This window comes from Ylistrum balloti, unplaced genomic scaffold, assembly GCF_031769215.1.
Source record: "Ylistrum balloti isolate Yb309-2 unplaced genomic scaffold, AGI_CSIRO_Ybal_v1 Utg369884, whole genome shotgun sequence".
Taxonomy (NCBI): Eukaryota; Metazoa; Mollusca; class Bivalvia; order Pectinida; family Pectinidae; genus Ylistrum; species Ylistrum balloti.
The window spans coordinates 351,846-369,674 of record NW_026782020.1 but is presented as its reverse complement, the minus strand read 5'-3'; the positions used below and the strand labels follow the sequence as shown (position 1 = coordinate 369,674).

The 17,829-nt window shown below is 35.9% G+C and overlaps 1 protein-coding gene across 1 annotated transcript; it reads left to right on the top strand.

Annotated features, from left to right (window-relative positions):
- The first annotated feature begins 6,124 nt into the window (after window positions 1-6,124).
- Window positions 6,125-12,266, top strand: LOC132546344 (uncharacterized). The gene is made up of 2 exons (XM_060210057.1): window positions 6,125-6,230; window positions 10,057-12,266. Exon 2 carries the CDS (start codon window positions 10,079-10,081, stop codon window positions 12,140-12,142), a length of 2,064 nt encoding a protein of 687 aa, XP_060066040.1. The 5' UTR covers window positions 6,125-6,230; window positions 10,057-10,078; the 3' UTR covers window positions 12,143-12,266.
- Window positions 12,267-17,829: the final 5,563 nt, after the last annotated feature.

The following is a 17,829-nucleotide window of genomic DNA, read 5'->3' as shown; positions in this document are numbered from 1 at the left end:
GATCTGTATTTGTATGTGAAGAAGACTACTGGATACTATACTAGGGGGTAGTACTTATAGTCAGATCTGTATTTGTATGTGAAGAAGACTACTGGATACTATACTAGGAGGTAGTACTAATAGTCAGATCTGTATTTGTATGTGAAGAAGACTACTGGATACTATACTAGGGGGTAGTACTAATAGTCAGATCTGTATTTGTATCTGAAGAAGACTATTGGATACTATACTAGGGGGTAGTACTAATAGTCAGATCTGTATTTGTATGTGAAGAAGACTATTGGATACTATACTAGGGGGTAGTACTAATAGTCAGATCTGTATTTGACAGTAATGTGAAGAAGACTACTGGATACTATACTAGGAGGTAGTACTAATAGTCAGATCTGTATTTGTATGTGAAGAAGGCTTCTGGATACTATACTAGGGGGTAGTACTTATAGTCAGATCTGTATTTGTGAAGAAGACTACTGGATACTATACTAGGGGGTAGTACTAATAGTCAGATCTGTATTTGTATGTGAAGAAGACTATTGGATACTATACTAGAGGGTAGTACTTATAGTCAGATCTGTATTTGTATGTAAAGAAGGCTATTGGATACTATACTAGGAGGTAGTACTAATAGTCAGATCTGTATTTGTATGTGAAGAAGACTACTGGATACTATACTAGGGGGTAGTACTAATAGTCAGATCTGTATTCGTATGTGAAGAAGACTACTGGATACCATACTAGGGGGTAGTACTAATAGTCAGATCTGTATTTGACAGTAATGTGAAGAAGACTACTGGATACTATATTAGGGGGTAGTACTAATAGTCAGATCTGTTTTTGTGAAGAAGACTACTGGATACTATACTAGGGGGTAGTACTTATAGTCAGATCTGTATTTGTGAAGAAGACTACTGGATACTATACTAGGAGGTAGTACTTATAGTCAGATCTGTATTTGTGAAGAAGACTACTGGATACTATACTAGGGGATAGTACTTATAGTCAGATCTGTATTTGTGAAGAAGACTACTGGATACTATACTAGGGGGTAGTACTTATAGTCAGATCTGTATTTGTATGTGAAGAAGACTACTGGATACTATACTAGGGAGTAGTACTTATAGTCAGATCTGTATTTGTATGTGAAGAAGACTACTGGATACTATACTAGGGGGTAGTACTAATAGTCAGATCTGTATTTGTATGTGAAGAAGACTATTGGATACTATACTAGGAGGTAGTACTTATAGTCAGATCTGTATTTGTATGTGAAGAAGACTATTGGATACTATACTAGGAGGTAGTACTTATAGTCAGATCTGTATTTGTGAAGAAGACTACTGGATACTATACTAGGGGATAGTACTTATAGTCAGATCTGTATTTGTGAAGAAGACTACTGGATACTATACTAGGAGGTAGTACTTATAGTCAGATCTGTATTTGTGAAGAAGACTACTGGATACTATACTAGGAGGTAGTACGTATAGTCAGATCTGTATTTGTGAAGAAGACTACTGGATACTATACTAGGGGGTAGTACTTATAGTCAGATCTGTATTTGTATGTGAAGAAGACTATTGGATACTATACTAGGGGGTAGTACTTATAGTCAGATCTGTATTTGTATGTGAAGAAGACTACTGGATACTATACTAGGGGGTAGTACTAATAGTCAGATCTGTATTTGTATGTGAAGAAGACTACTGGATACTATACTAGGAGGTAGTACTTATAGTCAGATCTGTATTTGTATGTGAAGAAGACTACTGGATATTATACTAGGGAGTAGTACTTATAGTCAGATCTGTATTTGTATGTGAAGAAGACTACTGGATACTATACTAGGGAGTAGTACTAATAGTCAGATCTGTATTTGTATGTGAAGAAGACTACTGGATACTATACTAGGGGGTAGTACTTATAGTCAGATCTGTATTTGTATGTGAAGAAGACCACTGGATACTATACTAGGAGGTAGTACTTATAGTCAGATCTGTATTTGTGAAGAAGACTACTGGATATTATACTAGGAGGTAGTACTTATAGTCAGATCTGTATTTGTGAAGAAGACTACTGGATACTATACTAGGGGGTAGTACTTATAGTCAGATCTGTATTTGTGAAGAAGACTGCTGGATACTATACTAGGGGGTAGTACTTATAGTCAGATCTGTATTTGTGAAGAAGACTACTGGATACTATACTAGGGGGTAGTACTTATAGTCAGATCTGTATTTGTGAAGAAGACTACTGGATACTATACTAGGGGGTAGTACTTATAGTCAGATCTGTATTTGTGAAGAAGACTACTGGATACTATACTAGGAGGTAGTACTTATAGTCAGATCTGTATTTGTATGTGAAGAAGACTACTGGATACTATACTAGGGAGTAGTACTTATAGTCGGATCTGTATTTGTATGTGAAGAAGACTACTGGATACTATACTAGGGGGTAGTACTAATAGTCAGATCTGTATTTGTATGTGAAGAAGACTATTGGATACTATACTAGGAGGTAGTACTTATAGTCAGATCTGTATTTGTATGTGAAGAAGACTATTGGATACTATACTAGGAGGTAGTACTAATAGTCAGATCTGTATATGTATGTGAAGAAGACTATTGGATACTATACTAGGAGGTAGTACTTATAGTCAGATCTGTATTTGTGAAGAAGACTACTGGATATTATACTAGGAGGTAGTACTAATAGTCAGATCTGTATTTGTATGTAAAGAAGACTATTGGATACTATACTAGGAGGTAGTACGTATAGTCAGATCTGTATTTGTGAAGAAGACTACTGGATACTATACTAGGAGGTAGTACTAATAGTCAGATCTGTATTTGTATGTGAAGAAGACTATTGGATACTATACTAGGGGGTAGTACTAATAGTCAGATCTGTATTTGTGAAGAAGACTACTGGATACTATACTAGGAGGTAGTACTAATAGTCAGATCTGTATTTGTGAAGAAGACTACTGGATACTATACTAGGGGGTAGTACTTATAGCCAGATCTGTATTTGTGAAGAAGACTACTGGATACTATACTAGGAGGTAGTACTTATAGTCAGATCTGTATTTGTGAAGAAGACTACTGGATACTATACTAGGAGGTAGTACTTATAGTCAGATCTGTATTTGTGAAGAAGACTACTGGATACTATACTAGGAGGTACAGCTGTTTCGTCTTCCTATGACTCGTCAGTGATGCTACATCATACAGCTGTTTCGTCTGCCCATGACTCGTCAGTGTTGCTACATCCTACAGCTGTTTCGTCCTCCTATGACTCGTCAGTGTTGCCACATCCTACAGCTGTTTCATCCTTATATGACTCGTCAGTGATGCTACATCCTACAGCTGTTTCGTCCTCCTATGACTCGTCAGTGTTGCTACATCCTACAGCTGGTTCGTCTGCCTATGACTCGTCAGTGTTGCTACATCCTACAGCTGTTTCGTCTGCCTATGACTCGTCAGTGTTGCTACATCCTACAGCTGGTTCGTCTGCCTATGACTCGTCAGTGTTGCTACATCCTACAGCTGTTTCGTCTGCCTATGACTCGTCAGTGTTGCTACATCCTACAGCTGTTTCGTCCTTCTATGACTCATCAGTGATGCTACATCATACAGCTGTTTCGTCCTCCTATGACTCGTCAGTGTTGCTACATCCTACAGCTGTTTCGTCCTCCTATGACTCGTCAGTGATGTTACATCCTACAGCTGTTTCGTCCTTCTATGACTCGTCAGTGATGATACATTTTACAGCTGTTTCGTCCTTCTATGACTCATCAGTGATGCTACATCATACAGCTGTTTCGTCCTCCTATGACTCGTCAGTGTTGCTACATCCTACAGCTGTTTCGTCCTCCTATGACTCGTCAGTGATGTTACATCCTACAGCTGTTTCGTCCTTCTATGACTCGTCAGTGATGATACATTTTACAGCTGTTTCGTCCTTCTATGACTCATCCGTGATGTTACATCAAACAGATGTTTCGTCCTTCTATGATTCATCAGTAATACTACATCATACAGCTGTTTCGTCCTGCTATGACTCATCAGTAACACTTAGGGACATAGAAGGCGACTGTGATTGTAACAAATGTCAAAAATCAGATAGAAGGTGGACTATGTCGTTGACCCAAAAAGAAATAAAACAACTTTCATACTTCGTGGTAATTAAAAATCATTTCATTACAAGCGCATTCATTTTTTGAGAGTACAGGGGGTCATATTACTAACCACGGCTAGCTATTTATGTAGTGGGAAATTTCCCTCTAGTCCAGCAGTAGCGTGTGCAGCTAGAGACGGAAGTGGCAGGGTTTTACCTTGAAATGGTACCACCCATTTGTATATAAACAGCGACAGACCATCACTCTCATAACTGAACTTAATAACCCAATTCCCCACTTTAATGCACACTCTAAAACATGATGGCTAGCTAAGTCAAATAGTGTATAGAATCCCATCTACCAAAAACAAACCTATACCCGCTTACAAGCTAAACCTATCATCCAATTTCCGACTTTCCCATACGCTCTCTCCCGCTATCTTCTAAAACTTCTTGTCCTTCGGAAGGGACGTTAAACGGGGGCCCGGTGTACAGTGAGTCACGCCGTGCACGTTAAAGAACCTCTGCTGGTTTTCGAAAAAGAGAAGGCTAATTGCTAGCCGCCACAGAGTATAGGTTTATAATAGGTAAATATAGAGTTAGACTGGAGTAGGAATAGGTGTTTCAGTGACAGTCCACCCCCCTTCATATTGTGAACGTATTGTGATTGTCCTCGTCAGATCGGCAGTGATGCTGAGGTCAACAAATTAAATATGATTTGAATGTTACTTTTGTACAGAGCATTTGTAACATGTATTCAAGCCTTTTATTATATCTCACTGTAGCTGAAGATGTTACGTTCTCGTGTAATTTAAACTGTTTAAAATATGTGTTTTTGATAGATAAACGCGGCGGACAAGAGAAAGGAAATCCTTCAGAATGATAGTGTCACGCATTTAGTAGTGTTTAATTCGTTTAATTTGTTTATAGCGTAAATAAGTTGTTGGACAGTTTAACAGCTCTGGCACGTGGGCAGTGTCGCAGTTTTACTGGAAGGGAGTATCTAAGTAGTCATAGATAATCGCTGGACATCATTAGAGTGACCATCTGTACTCTAGAAGGGGCGAGTGTAGATGGTAAGAGAAGTTACGGCTGTCCGGTAATACTGACCCAGGGGTCAAAGTTGAGGGAATTGTGGGTAGCGTGAATTAGGAGAGAAGTATGACAGTTTTGTGTTAAGTTTTGGGAGGAGTTAGGAAAGGGAGGAGAACGACTTGAGAGTTAAGTAGGAGCGGGTTGGTTTAGAGTTGTAGTGAGATATTGTGTAGATTTATAGTGTGGAACGGGGAAGGAAAGTAGATTAGTGCATGCTTAGGGTAGTAACTCGAGACTGTGAGTAGAGAAGCGGTGTGTGTATATAATTTGATGGATTTACTTGTGTTCGTGTTGTAAATAAAGTGTAAATAGAATCTACCTGATTTGTTGTTCAATTAATCTTGAACTGGTGACAGCGGAAATGGGAAGACTTCATAATTATTATAGGATGAGATTTTCAAAGTGAACGGTAGCGTAACAATACACATGTGTGTATAAAAGTTAGTGTTCCGTGTTGATCGTGGGGTAAACATCCTTGACCTAGACTTGTACCAGGAGTTTTGTACATGTTCTATATATACGTATTTTGGCTGAGCCTTGCCAGTCTGGTTAATTTTTAGCACACGCCCTTATTATCATACTGTAAAACGAAAGCACTATTTTCTTTTAAGTTTAGAAATTGAAGTTTGGATTTCACAATGATGAATATCTCATTAACACTTTCCCTCCTGTCGATGTCGTAATCTTATATCATATATTGTGTGTTTGTGTATTTAGTAACCGTAGCGGAAGTTTACTTTTTTTTTTATATATCTCACGTGACCATACCAGACAGGAAACTCTTGTTTTTGTTTACTGGATTATTTCACCATTGTTTTTGTTTGTTTATCATTCGAGGATGAACGTGTCCATCAGTATGTTGTACACTACGTTAATGATTGTGTACATAGACTTCTGTCAGTGATTAAAAAACTAAAAACATTGCCAAAATACAGGAAATGAGTTTGGAGAACGTCCGCCATGTTTTTGTATATTGAAAGTGATGACAGATAAGTTTTCACACAGTTATACTGCTGGTAAGTAGTAATCTGGTCATTTGATGAAACATATGCTTACATAGGTGCATAGACGCGATCTATTGATTGTCAGTTTCATGAGGAATGTACGATTTTATATAAAGATATAGTTACAGCCATGATTTAACCTTCGCTTTTGATTTGTGAATAAAAAATTAAAAAAATCTAATAATTCAATGATGCATATTATATAACAGAAAACAATGCAGTTATAAGATCATGAAGATTGTCTGTTCTACATATCCTATCAAACAAATCTCTATTTTTTTTTGGGGGGGGAGGGGATCCAAAGGTTTCCAAGTCTCTAGGTACGTCCCACAGGTAACAAACCACACAATAGCCTTTTCGGATCCAGAAAAAAATTATAGTGAAATTTAATGAACATCATAGTGATCTCATTGAGAAACATTCCTCTTCTTTGTACGATAAGAAGCTGGACGTGCTTGATACTCGTTAGTTTACCTGTTGGTTCCGTTGGAGTAGACCTTGTTCCCTCTTGAGAACATGGCATTACTTACCTGAACAGACTGATGTTTTACATGGCTGGCGTTGATGAAGCAAAAGATGGTTGCTATTTCGGAACACCTGGTCTTATTCTGAATGTATGTTTTCAGGAGTCTCCGTGTAAATATTTCTTTTGTTCTTATTTCGATCTGAGACGAAGGGTCAAGTGACCTACTGCGATCGTCTTTTGTCCGGCGTCGTCCGTCATGCGTTGTAAACAATTTACATTTTCGACTTCTTCTCAATAACAAAATGATCCAAGGTCTTGATATAAGGCCAGTAGCATGCTAGGATGAAGCACTACCAAATTTGTTGTAACGAAGTTTGTATCTTAATGTTGTCGTATTTCCCAGTCTGTATCTGGGAAATAGGACAACACTAAGATACAGACTGGGAAATAGGACACATTAAGATACACACTGGGAATGTTGTCGTAAGGTTGCGGTATTTCCCAGTCTGTATCTTAATGTTGTCCTATTTCCCAGTCTGCATCTTAATGTTGTCGTATTTCCCAGTCTGTATCTTAATGTTGTCCTATTTCCCAGTCTGTATCTTAATGTTGTCGTGTTTCCCAATCTGTATCTTAATGTTGTCGTATTTCCCAGTCTGTATCTTAATGTTGTTTATTTCCCAGTCTGTATCTTAATGTATCTTAATGTTGTCGTATTTCCCAGTCTGTATCTTAATGTTGTCGTATTTCCCAGTCTGTATCTTAGTCTGTATCTTAATGTTGTCCTATTTAATGTTGTCCTATTTCCCAGTCTGTATCTTAATGTTGTCCTATTTCCCAGTCTGTATCTTAATGATGTCCTATTTCCCAGTCTGTATCTTAATGTTGTCCTATTTCCCAGTCTGTATCTTAATGTATCTTAATGTTGTCGTATTTCCCAGTCTGTATCTTAATGTTGTCGTATTTCCCAGTCTGTATCTTAATGTTGTCCTATTTCTCAGTCTGTATCTTAATGTTGTCGTATTTCCCAGTCTGTATCTTAATGTTGTCCTATTTCCCAGTCTGTATCTTAATGTTGTCGTATTTCCCAGTCTGTATCTTAATGTTGTCGTATTTCCCAGTCTGTATCTTAATGTTGTCTATTTCCCAGTCTGTATATTAATGTTGTCGTATTTCCCAGTCTGTATCTTAATGTTGTCTATTTCCCAGTCTGTATCTTATCTTAATGTTGTCGTATCTTAATGTTGTCCTATTTCCCAGTCTGTATCTTAATGTTGTCTATTTCCCAGTCTGTATCTTAATGTTGTCGTATTTCTCAGTCTGTATCTTAATGTTGTTGTATTTCCCAGTCTGTATCTTAATGTTGTCGTATTTCTCAGTCTGTATCTTAATGTTGTCCTATTTCTCAGTCTGTATCTTAATGTTGTCCTATTTCCCAGTATGTATCTTAATGTATCTTAATGTTGTCGTATTTCCCAGTCTGTATCTTAATGTTGTCCTATTTCCCAGTCTGTATCTTAATGTTGTCCTATTTCCCAGTCTGTATCAATGTTGTCTCTGTATCTTAATGTTGTCCTATTTCCCAGTCTGTATCTTAATGTTGTCCTATTTCCCATTCCGTATCTTAATGTTGTCCTATTTCCCAGTCTGTATCTTAATGTTGTCCTATTTCCCAATCTGTATCTTAATGTTGTCCTATTTCCCAGTCTGTATCTTAATGTTGTCCTTTTTCCCTGTATCTTAATGTTGTCGTATTTCCCACTGTATCTTAATGTTGTCTATTTCCGAGTCTGTATATTAATGTTGTCGTATTTCCCAGTCTGTATCTTAATGTTGTCTATTTTCCAGTCTGTATCTTAATGTTGTCGTATTTCCCAGTCTGTATCTTAATGTTGTCGTATTTCCCAGTCTGTATCTTAATGTTGTCGTATTTCCCAGTCTGTATCTTAATGTTGTCGTATTTCCCAGTCTGTATCTTAATGTTGTCCTATTTCTCAGTCTGTATCTTAATGTTGTCCTATTTCCCAGTATGTATCTTAATGTTGTCCTATTTCCCAGTCTGTATCTTAATGTTGTCGTATTTCCCAGTCTGTATCTTAATGTTGTCCTATTTCCCAGTCTGTATCTTAATGTTGTCGTATTTCCCAGTCTGTATCTTAATGTTGTCCTATTTCTCAGTCTGTATCTTAATGTTGTCCTATTTCTCAGTCTGTATCTTAATGTTGTCCTATTTCCCAGTCTGTATCTTAATGTTGTCGTATTTCCCAGTCTGTATCTTAATGTTGTCGTATTTCCCAGTCTGTATCTTAATGTTGTCCTATTTCCCAGTCTGTATCTTAATGATGTCCTATTTCCCAGTCTGTATCTTAATGTTGTCCTATTTCCCAGTCTGTATCTTAATGTTGTCGTATTTCCCAGTCTGTATCATAATGTATGTCGTAATTTCCCAGTCTGTATCTTAATGTTGTCGTATTTCCCAGTCTGTATCTTAATGTTGTCCTATTTCCCAGTCTGTATCTTAATGTTGTCCTATTTCCCAGTCTGTATCTTAATGTTGTCCTATTTCCCAGTCTGTATCTTAATGTTGTCCTATTTCCCAGTCTGTATCTTAATGTTGTCCTATTTCCCAGTCTGTATCTTAATGTTGTCCTATTTCCCAATCTGTATCTTAATGTTGTCCTTTTTCCCAATCTGTATCTTAATGTTGTCCTATTTCTCAGTCTATATCTTAATATTGTCCTATTTCCCAGTCAGTATCTTAAAGTTGTCGTATTTCCCAGTCTGTATCGTAATGTTGTTTATTTCCCAGTCTGTATCTTAATGTATTTTAATGTTGTCGTATTTCCCAGTCTGTATCTTAATGTTGTCGTATTTCCCAGTCTGTATCTTAATGTTGTCCTATTTCTCAGTCTGTATCTTAATGTTGCGGTATTTCCCAGTCTGTATCATAATGTATCTTAATGTTGTCTATTTCCCAGTCTGTATCTTAATGTTGTCGTATTTAATGTTGTCCCAGTCTGTATATTAATGTTGTCTATAATGTTGTCCTATTTCCCAGTCTGTATCTTAATGTTGTCGTATTCCCCAGTCTGTATTATAATGTTGTCCTATTTCTCAGTCTGTATCTTAATGTTGTCGTATTCCCCAGTCTGTATTATAATGTTGTCCTATTTCTCAGTCTGTATCTTAATGTTGTCCTTTTCCCCCACGAGTCTTTGAGTATATAGGCTGACCGGTTAATCATCAAAATTTAAAGTTAAGAAATGTATTAGATGACGTTTAGCTTAACAGATTTGGTGTGATCATGTTACCTACAAAATCAATGTTGACAGATGTGTAATAACCATTTATTCAGTTTATCCTCACTTACAGATCCGTCCCATCATTAGAGAAGATGGCCAGTTCAGATGCAAGGGTAAATGAAATTGTGAAATGTGCTTTATGTTGGGAGAGTTTCACGGATCCCAGACAATTGCAGTGTGGACACGTATTCTGTTTTGAATGTATCGACAGAGATTACAGAACAATTGGTAAGAATTGTGCCCCGTGTCCAATATGTAGAACAGAATATCGGCCACCAGGTCTGAACGCCAGAAACCTACCTAGATCAATCCCGCTTCAGCAAATTGTGGACTTACAGTGTGACACTGATCCAGTCTGTGAAGTGACAGAATGTACACAGCGTAGGGCTCCATATCTGTGCTTGAAATGTCGACTTTGGATCTGTGATACTTGTAAGTCACAGACATGTAGTGTTGAAGAAAGTGGTGAAATCTCACACAATGCGTACGTACAAAAAGACATAAATCCCATTTTGTTTGATATTGTGAAGAGAAGCCGACATAATTTTTGCCGCGAGCATCAGACATTACCTGTAGAATGGTATTGTCCTCAGTGTAAGAAGTTAGTCTGTAAATTGTGTAAATTAAACAGTCACCTTCATCATAAGTTGAGAGACCTCGAGGACTTTTCACAAGAAACACGTGTGAATATAGAACGAACGTCTGCATTACTACAGAAAAAACAACAGAAACATAAGAAAGACCTTCAACTGTACACAAACTTAGAAACTGTTGTCAAAGTCGAACTGTTTAGTACCAGCGATTGTCAGCGATTGATGTATATGTGTTCGCGTGATATTCAAAACTGTGACGAATTGGTGAATGTGTTGTCACAGCTGTTGAAGTTTGGATCTGATGTCGTTGTCATTGACACCTTCCGTAACCTAGAACAAAGGATAGAGACGGAGCTGGAGCAATGCCATTCCCTTCAGCCACTGTTGACTAATCTGTACAGCGGGACGGATCATCAGAATGACTCTGCCACCGAATCTTGGGTTGGAACGTGTAAACCCAATTTGAGGCCACATCTGGCGTCAGATTCAGGTATAGACGATCTATCTCTGAGCGATGAAAGTGCAGATGTGAGAATTCCATCTGAAAAACATGCTTGCGAAATTGTCAGATGTGACAACACAACAAAAGCCACCCTTCTGTGCTTAAAGTGTTGGAAATGGACATGTGACCAATGCCTAAAAGGGCGTTGTGGCAATAATGATTCCGACTCCAAGCACGAGGCCATGTCCGTAGACGTAGATAACAGTGTTAGACAATTGTATGACATCATAATGAGAAATAGAAACCACAAATGTACTTCACATCCGGCCCAAGAAATCACAGTTTTCTGCACATGTTGCAACGCTCCTTTGTGTACTACTTGTCGGGTGATGGGACACTTGGACCACGTTACGGTTGGTATCTCAGACAGATATCGTGTATGTTGTACAAAGTTAGAATCGTGCAAAGAAGATCTACTGAACCAAGTACGAAAATATGAGAAAATAAAACATGTTTTTTTTGAAATCCAACAGTCACCATGTGCAGACGTACTAAATCCGGAATATTGTCAAAGCGTTACAGGTAGGTGTGAGTCGGGAATAGACAGATGTAAGGATTTGATCAAACTGTTTAGATTGTTAAGTCATTACGGCAGTGCTCCCGTCGTAGTTGATATGTATCCGGGACTAGTAAGACAGGTAGAGGAAGAACTCCAGATCAGTCCATCACAGCTGGCCACGCCACTACGTCAACTGACTTCCTTTATCACTGATACTTTGGATCAGGTGAACAGCTGTGTTGTAGATACAGCGACATCTGGTGGTGATGTGGAGATGCAGACACCAGGCGACGATGCTGGGGCGCCGCCGCGAGAGGTTGAAAGCAACACCACTGATACGATGGTATATCATCGAGAGAGAAACACATCGACTTCCCCAAGTCGGACTTCAGTTCGCCATCGTGTGGTTACATCTGTGCGGAATGCTGCGAGTGAAATGTCCAACAATCCGAACGCGAGTGAGGAAAGTAACGCTAGAGGGCATGTCGGATATGTAGCCTGGATTTGGGAACAGATCAAAGCGATGTGTCGTTGTGTGTCACGATATTTATCAGGCTCTTGAAAATACAGTCTAACCTGTATTAAACGGCCACTACTGGGAAATTATGAAAGTGGCCTTTATAGAGAGATGGCCTCTTAAGTGAGGTTCTTTATTTTTGAACCCAAGTTGCGGCAATTTGCAAATTGATATTGGAATACAGTAATAAGATATAAAACATTATCTGTTATTATTTATTATCTTGTTAGCAAGTAATTTGAAGACAGACCAATCTTTATTTTATGACACAACTATAAATACAAAAGAACAAAATTGAAAGGAATTCATGTTCAAGTTTTAATGAAGCTATTGTAAAAAAGAGCGGATGTCTGATTTTTTTCGAACAGCTGTCAATACATTCATTTGCTATCAGATCGTCAATCTCCATAAGACAAGACAGAATATCACATTTGCCCCACTGTATTGCAAACTTTTTCATTTTTGCCAAAGAATCCATAAAATCGTAGTGTTCAAATTGAAATACTGAAATTTGTCAATAATACGTTTTCCAGTTGAAACTGCTAGTGTAGGATTCTTCCTTAAGGATAATATTCATGGCACTGATGTCATAGTTACCAGAAATGTGACAGGATTCTGTCGGTATGCCATACAAAGAATCTTCGTACTAGTAAAATACGCCAAATCTGAACTAAACAAGAAGTGTTTATGAAACACTATGTCCCCGGTTGCAACACAATTCTGTAACAATAAACTGAAACTATACTGTGTAAGGCACGTGCTCATTGTATGTATACATTGTGATAATTTATGTGTTAACTGTGGTCAGTATTTGACAGTTTTTGGTTCAATAGTTGTGGCCAATGTTGATTTAATGTCAATAGATCAAAGGTCAAGGTCACAAGGTAAAACATTTTGGAACCGGAAAGATCTAGTCACACGGAACACACATGCCAAGTATAAAAGCCATACATCTTATAATGTAATAGTTATTTGCAAGGTTAAAGGTAACAACACAAACGAACAGACAACATGAAAACAAAACACCCCTGATCTGTCGATCCGTGGCATTAAAATGTATAAAAAAATCGAATGACTTAAGATATGGAGACTGACACCCAGGCGGATAGGCTTAGAAACCTAACGGTAAAGTGAATCTTTATCTGTACATTGGGCAAACGTAACATACATATATACTGGTAACATACATATATACTGGTAACATACATATATACTGGTAACATACATATATACTGGTAACATACATATATACTGGTAACATACATAACATACTGGTAACATACATATATACTGGTAACATACATATATACTGGTAACATACATAACATACTGGTAACATACATATATACTGGTAACATACATATATACTGGTAACATACATAACATACTGGTAACATACATATATACTGGTAACATACATATATACTGGTAACATACATATATACTGGTAACATACATAACATACTGGTAACATACATATATACTGGTAACATACATATATACTGGTAACATACATATATACTGGTAACATACATATATACTGGTAACATACATATATACTGGTAACATACTGGTAACATACATATATACTGGTAACATACATACATATATACTGGTAACATACATATATACTGGTAACATACATAACATACTGGTAACATACATACATATATACTGGTAACATAGTATATATACTGGTAACATACATATATATACTGGTAACACACATACATATATACTGGTAACATAGTATATATACTGGTAACATACATACATACATACTGGTAACATACATATATACTGGTAACATACATAACATACTGGTAACATACATATATACTGGTAACATAGTATATATACTGGTAACACACATACATATATACTGGTAACATACATATATACTGGTAACATACATAACATACTGGTAACATACATACATATATACTGGTAACATACATATATACTGGTAACATAGTATATATACTGGTAACATACATACATATATACTGGTAACATACATATATACTGGTAACATACATAACATATACATATATACTGGTAACATAGTATATATACTGGTAACATACATATATACCCGAGAGAAAGAAGTGTGGTGTTTTAATGAGACTGTTACCGTGAATGGAATATTGTTGCTGAGTGCACGCTGTTTGATAATTAGTATGAAAGGTTAAGTATTTAAGTAATGTTATTTCAGAACTAGACACAGTTATAAGTGTATGTATGCTCATAAATGATAATATTTATTATTCAGTGTGCACATATATCTGTGTTATTATTGTAATAACATTAATTGGTGCATCTGGCGTGTCAAATACGCAATGAGACTTTCAAGATTAAATTATCATATTTATTTATCTGACGTTTATTGTCCTGACCAGACAAGTCCTGGAAGGACACCAGAAGTATGTTAAGGAACTGTGATATCTTGTTTATGATATTCTATTTGATACGTGTTGAATATGGTGATTATTCAGATAGTTGATTGTTCGATAAAAAATTTTAAAAAGTGTTCCATTCTTATAATGAAAAATCATTAAATTAATAAATTTAGATAAAAAAATATGAAATTCTGGCATTTAATAGTTTATTAGATAATAGCATATTACTGCCATGTTGTTCACATTGCTCAATATATACACTTTCAGCACCGTATCATTACTTTATTTTTTATACATTTTAATATACTCCTTTTTGTATCCTTATATTGCGCCAAAAACATCGAATTATTAGTGACGTCACGATTGTATCATCATTGACGTCGTAATTATAACTATGGAAAAAAAACATCTGTACTACAGAACTACATTAATGTTACATGACACTTACATCTGTACTACAGAATACATTAATGTTACATGACACTTACATCTATACTACAGAACTACATTAATGTTACATGACACTTACATCTTTACTACAGAACTACATTAATGTTACATGACACATCTGTACTACAGAACTACATTAATGTTACATGACACTTACATCTGTACTACAGAATACATTAATGTTACATGACACTTACATCTGTACTACAGAACTACATTAATGTTACATGACACTTCCATCTGTACTACAGAACTACATTAATGTTACACTTACATCTGTACTACAGAACTACATTAATGTTACACTTCCATCTGTACTACAGAACTACATCAATGTTACACTTACATCTGTACTACAGAACTACATTAATGTTACACTTACATCTGTACTACAGAACTACATTAATGTTACATGACACTTACATCTGTACTACAGAACTACATTAATGTTACACTGACATCTGTACTACAGAACTACATTAATGTTACACTTACATCTGTACTACAGAACTACATCAATGTTACACTTACATCTGTACTACAGAACTACATTAATGTTACACTTACATCTGTACTACAGAACTACATCAATGTTACACTTACATCTGTACTACAGAACTACATTAATGTTACACTTACATCTGTACTACAGAACTACATTAATGTTACATGACACTTACATCTGTACTACAGAACTACATTAATGTTACACTGACATCTGTACTACAGAACTACATTAATGTTACACTTACATCTGTACTACAGAACTACATCAATGTTACACTTACATCTGTACTACAGAACTACATTAATGTTACACTTACATCTGTACTACAGAACTACATTAATGTTACACTTACATCTGTACTACAGAACTACATTAATGTTACACTTACATCTGTACTACAGAACTACGTTAATGTTACATGACACTTACATCTGTACTACAGAACTACATCAATGTTACATGACACTTACATCTGTACTACAGAACTACATTAATGTTACATGACACTTACATCTGTACTACAGAACTACATTAATGTTACATCTGTACTACAGAACTACATTAATGTTACACTTACATCTGTACTACAGAACTACATTAATGTTACATCTGTACTACAGAACTACATTAATGTTACACTTACATCTGTACTACAGAACTTCATTAATGTTACACTTACATCTGTACTACAGAACTACATTAATGTTACACTTACATCTGTACTACAGAACTACATTAATGTTACATGACACTTACATCTGTACTACAGAACTACATCAATGTTACACTTACATCTGTACTACAGAACTACATCAATGTTACACTTACATCTGTACTACAGAACTACATTAATGTTACACTTACATCTGTACTACAGAACTACATTAATGTTACACTAACATCTGTACTACAGAACTACATTAATGTTACACTAACATCTGTACTACAGAATACATTAATGTTACACTTACATCTGTACTACAGAACTACATTAATGTTACATGACACTTACATCTGTACTACAGAACTACATTAATGTTACACTTACATCTGTAATACAGAACTACATTAATGTTACATGACACTTACATCTGTACTACAGAATACATTAATGTTACACTTACATCTGTACTACAGAACTACATTAATGTTACACTTACATCTGTACTACAGAACTACATCAATGTTACACTTACATCTGTACTACAGAACTACATTAATGTTACACTTACATCTGTACTACAGAACTACATCAATGTTACACTTACATCTGTACTACAGAACTACATTAATGTTACATGACACTTACATCTGTACTACAGAACTACATTAATGTTACACTTACATCTGTACTACAGAATACATTAATGTTACACTTACATCTGTACTACAGAACTACATTAATGTTACATGACACTTACATCTGTACTACAGAACTACATTAATGTTACACTTACATCTGTACTACAGAATACATTAATGTTACATTAATGTACTACATACATTAATGTTACATGACACTTACATCTGTACTACAGAACTACATTAATGTTACACTGACATCTGTACTACAGAACTACATTAATGTTACACTGACATCTGTACTACAGAACTACATCAATGTTACACTTACATCTGTACTACAGAACTACATTAATGTTACACTTACATCTATACTACAGAACTACATTAATGTTACACTTACATCTGTACTACAGAACTACATTAATGTTACACTTACATCTGTACTACAGAACTTTATCAATGTTTCACTTACATCTGTACTACAGAACTACATCAATGTTACACTTACATCTGTACTACAGAACTACATTAATGTTACACTTACATCTGTACTACAGAACTACATTAATGCTACACTTACATCTGTACTACAGAACTACATTAATGCTACATGACACAAACTGATATCTTTGCTATAGAACCCTATAATGTAACATGACATTACAGCTATATGACATTATCATACATCTGTATTATTTTTAGTACTGCTTTCGTTACCTATTTTGTATTTAAATACTAGTAATAAATGCCATGGCTGTTTTATTATAACATCGTTGGCCACAGATAAATATCACAGATAGTTTCATGTGCAATGATCCGTCAGTACTGCGACTTGTATCTGTGGCCGAGGATGCGTTTTGGCTGCTTGCAATAAACTATCGAGATTGTAATTACCTTTCTTTTGTTTTCCTTTGTTTCGATTATGACTTTATCTGCATTTTCCGTGTAAATATTTCTTTTGTTAAAATATTACCACATAGTTTCCCCGAGTTTTTGTTTGGATGATGATTCTGTTAACATGTCGGTATTTTCTTTATTGTTTTCTTAACGCTAGGATTTTCTTCTATCGA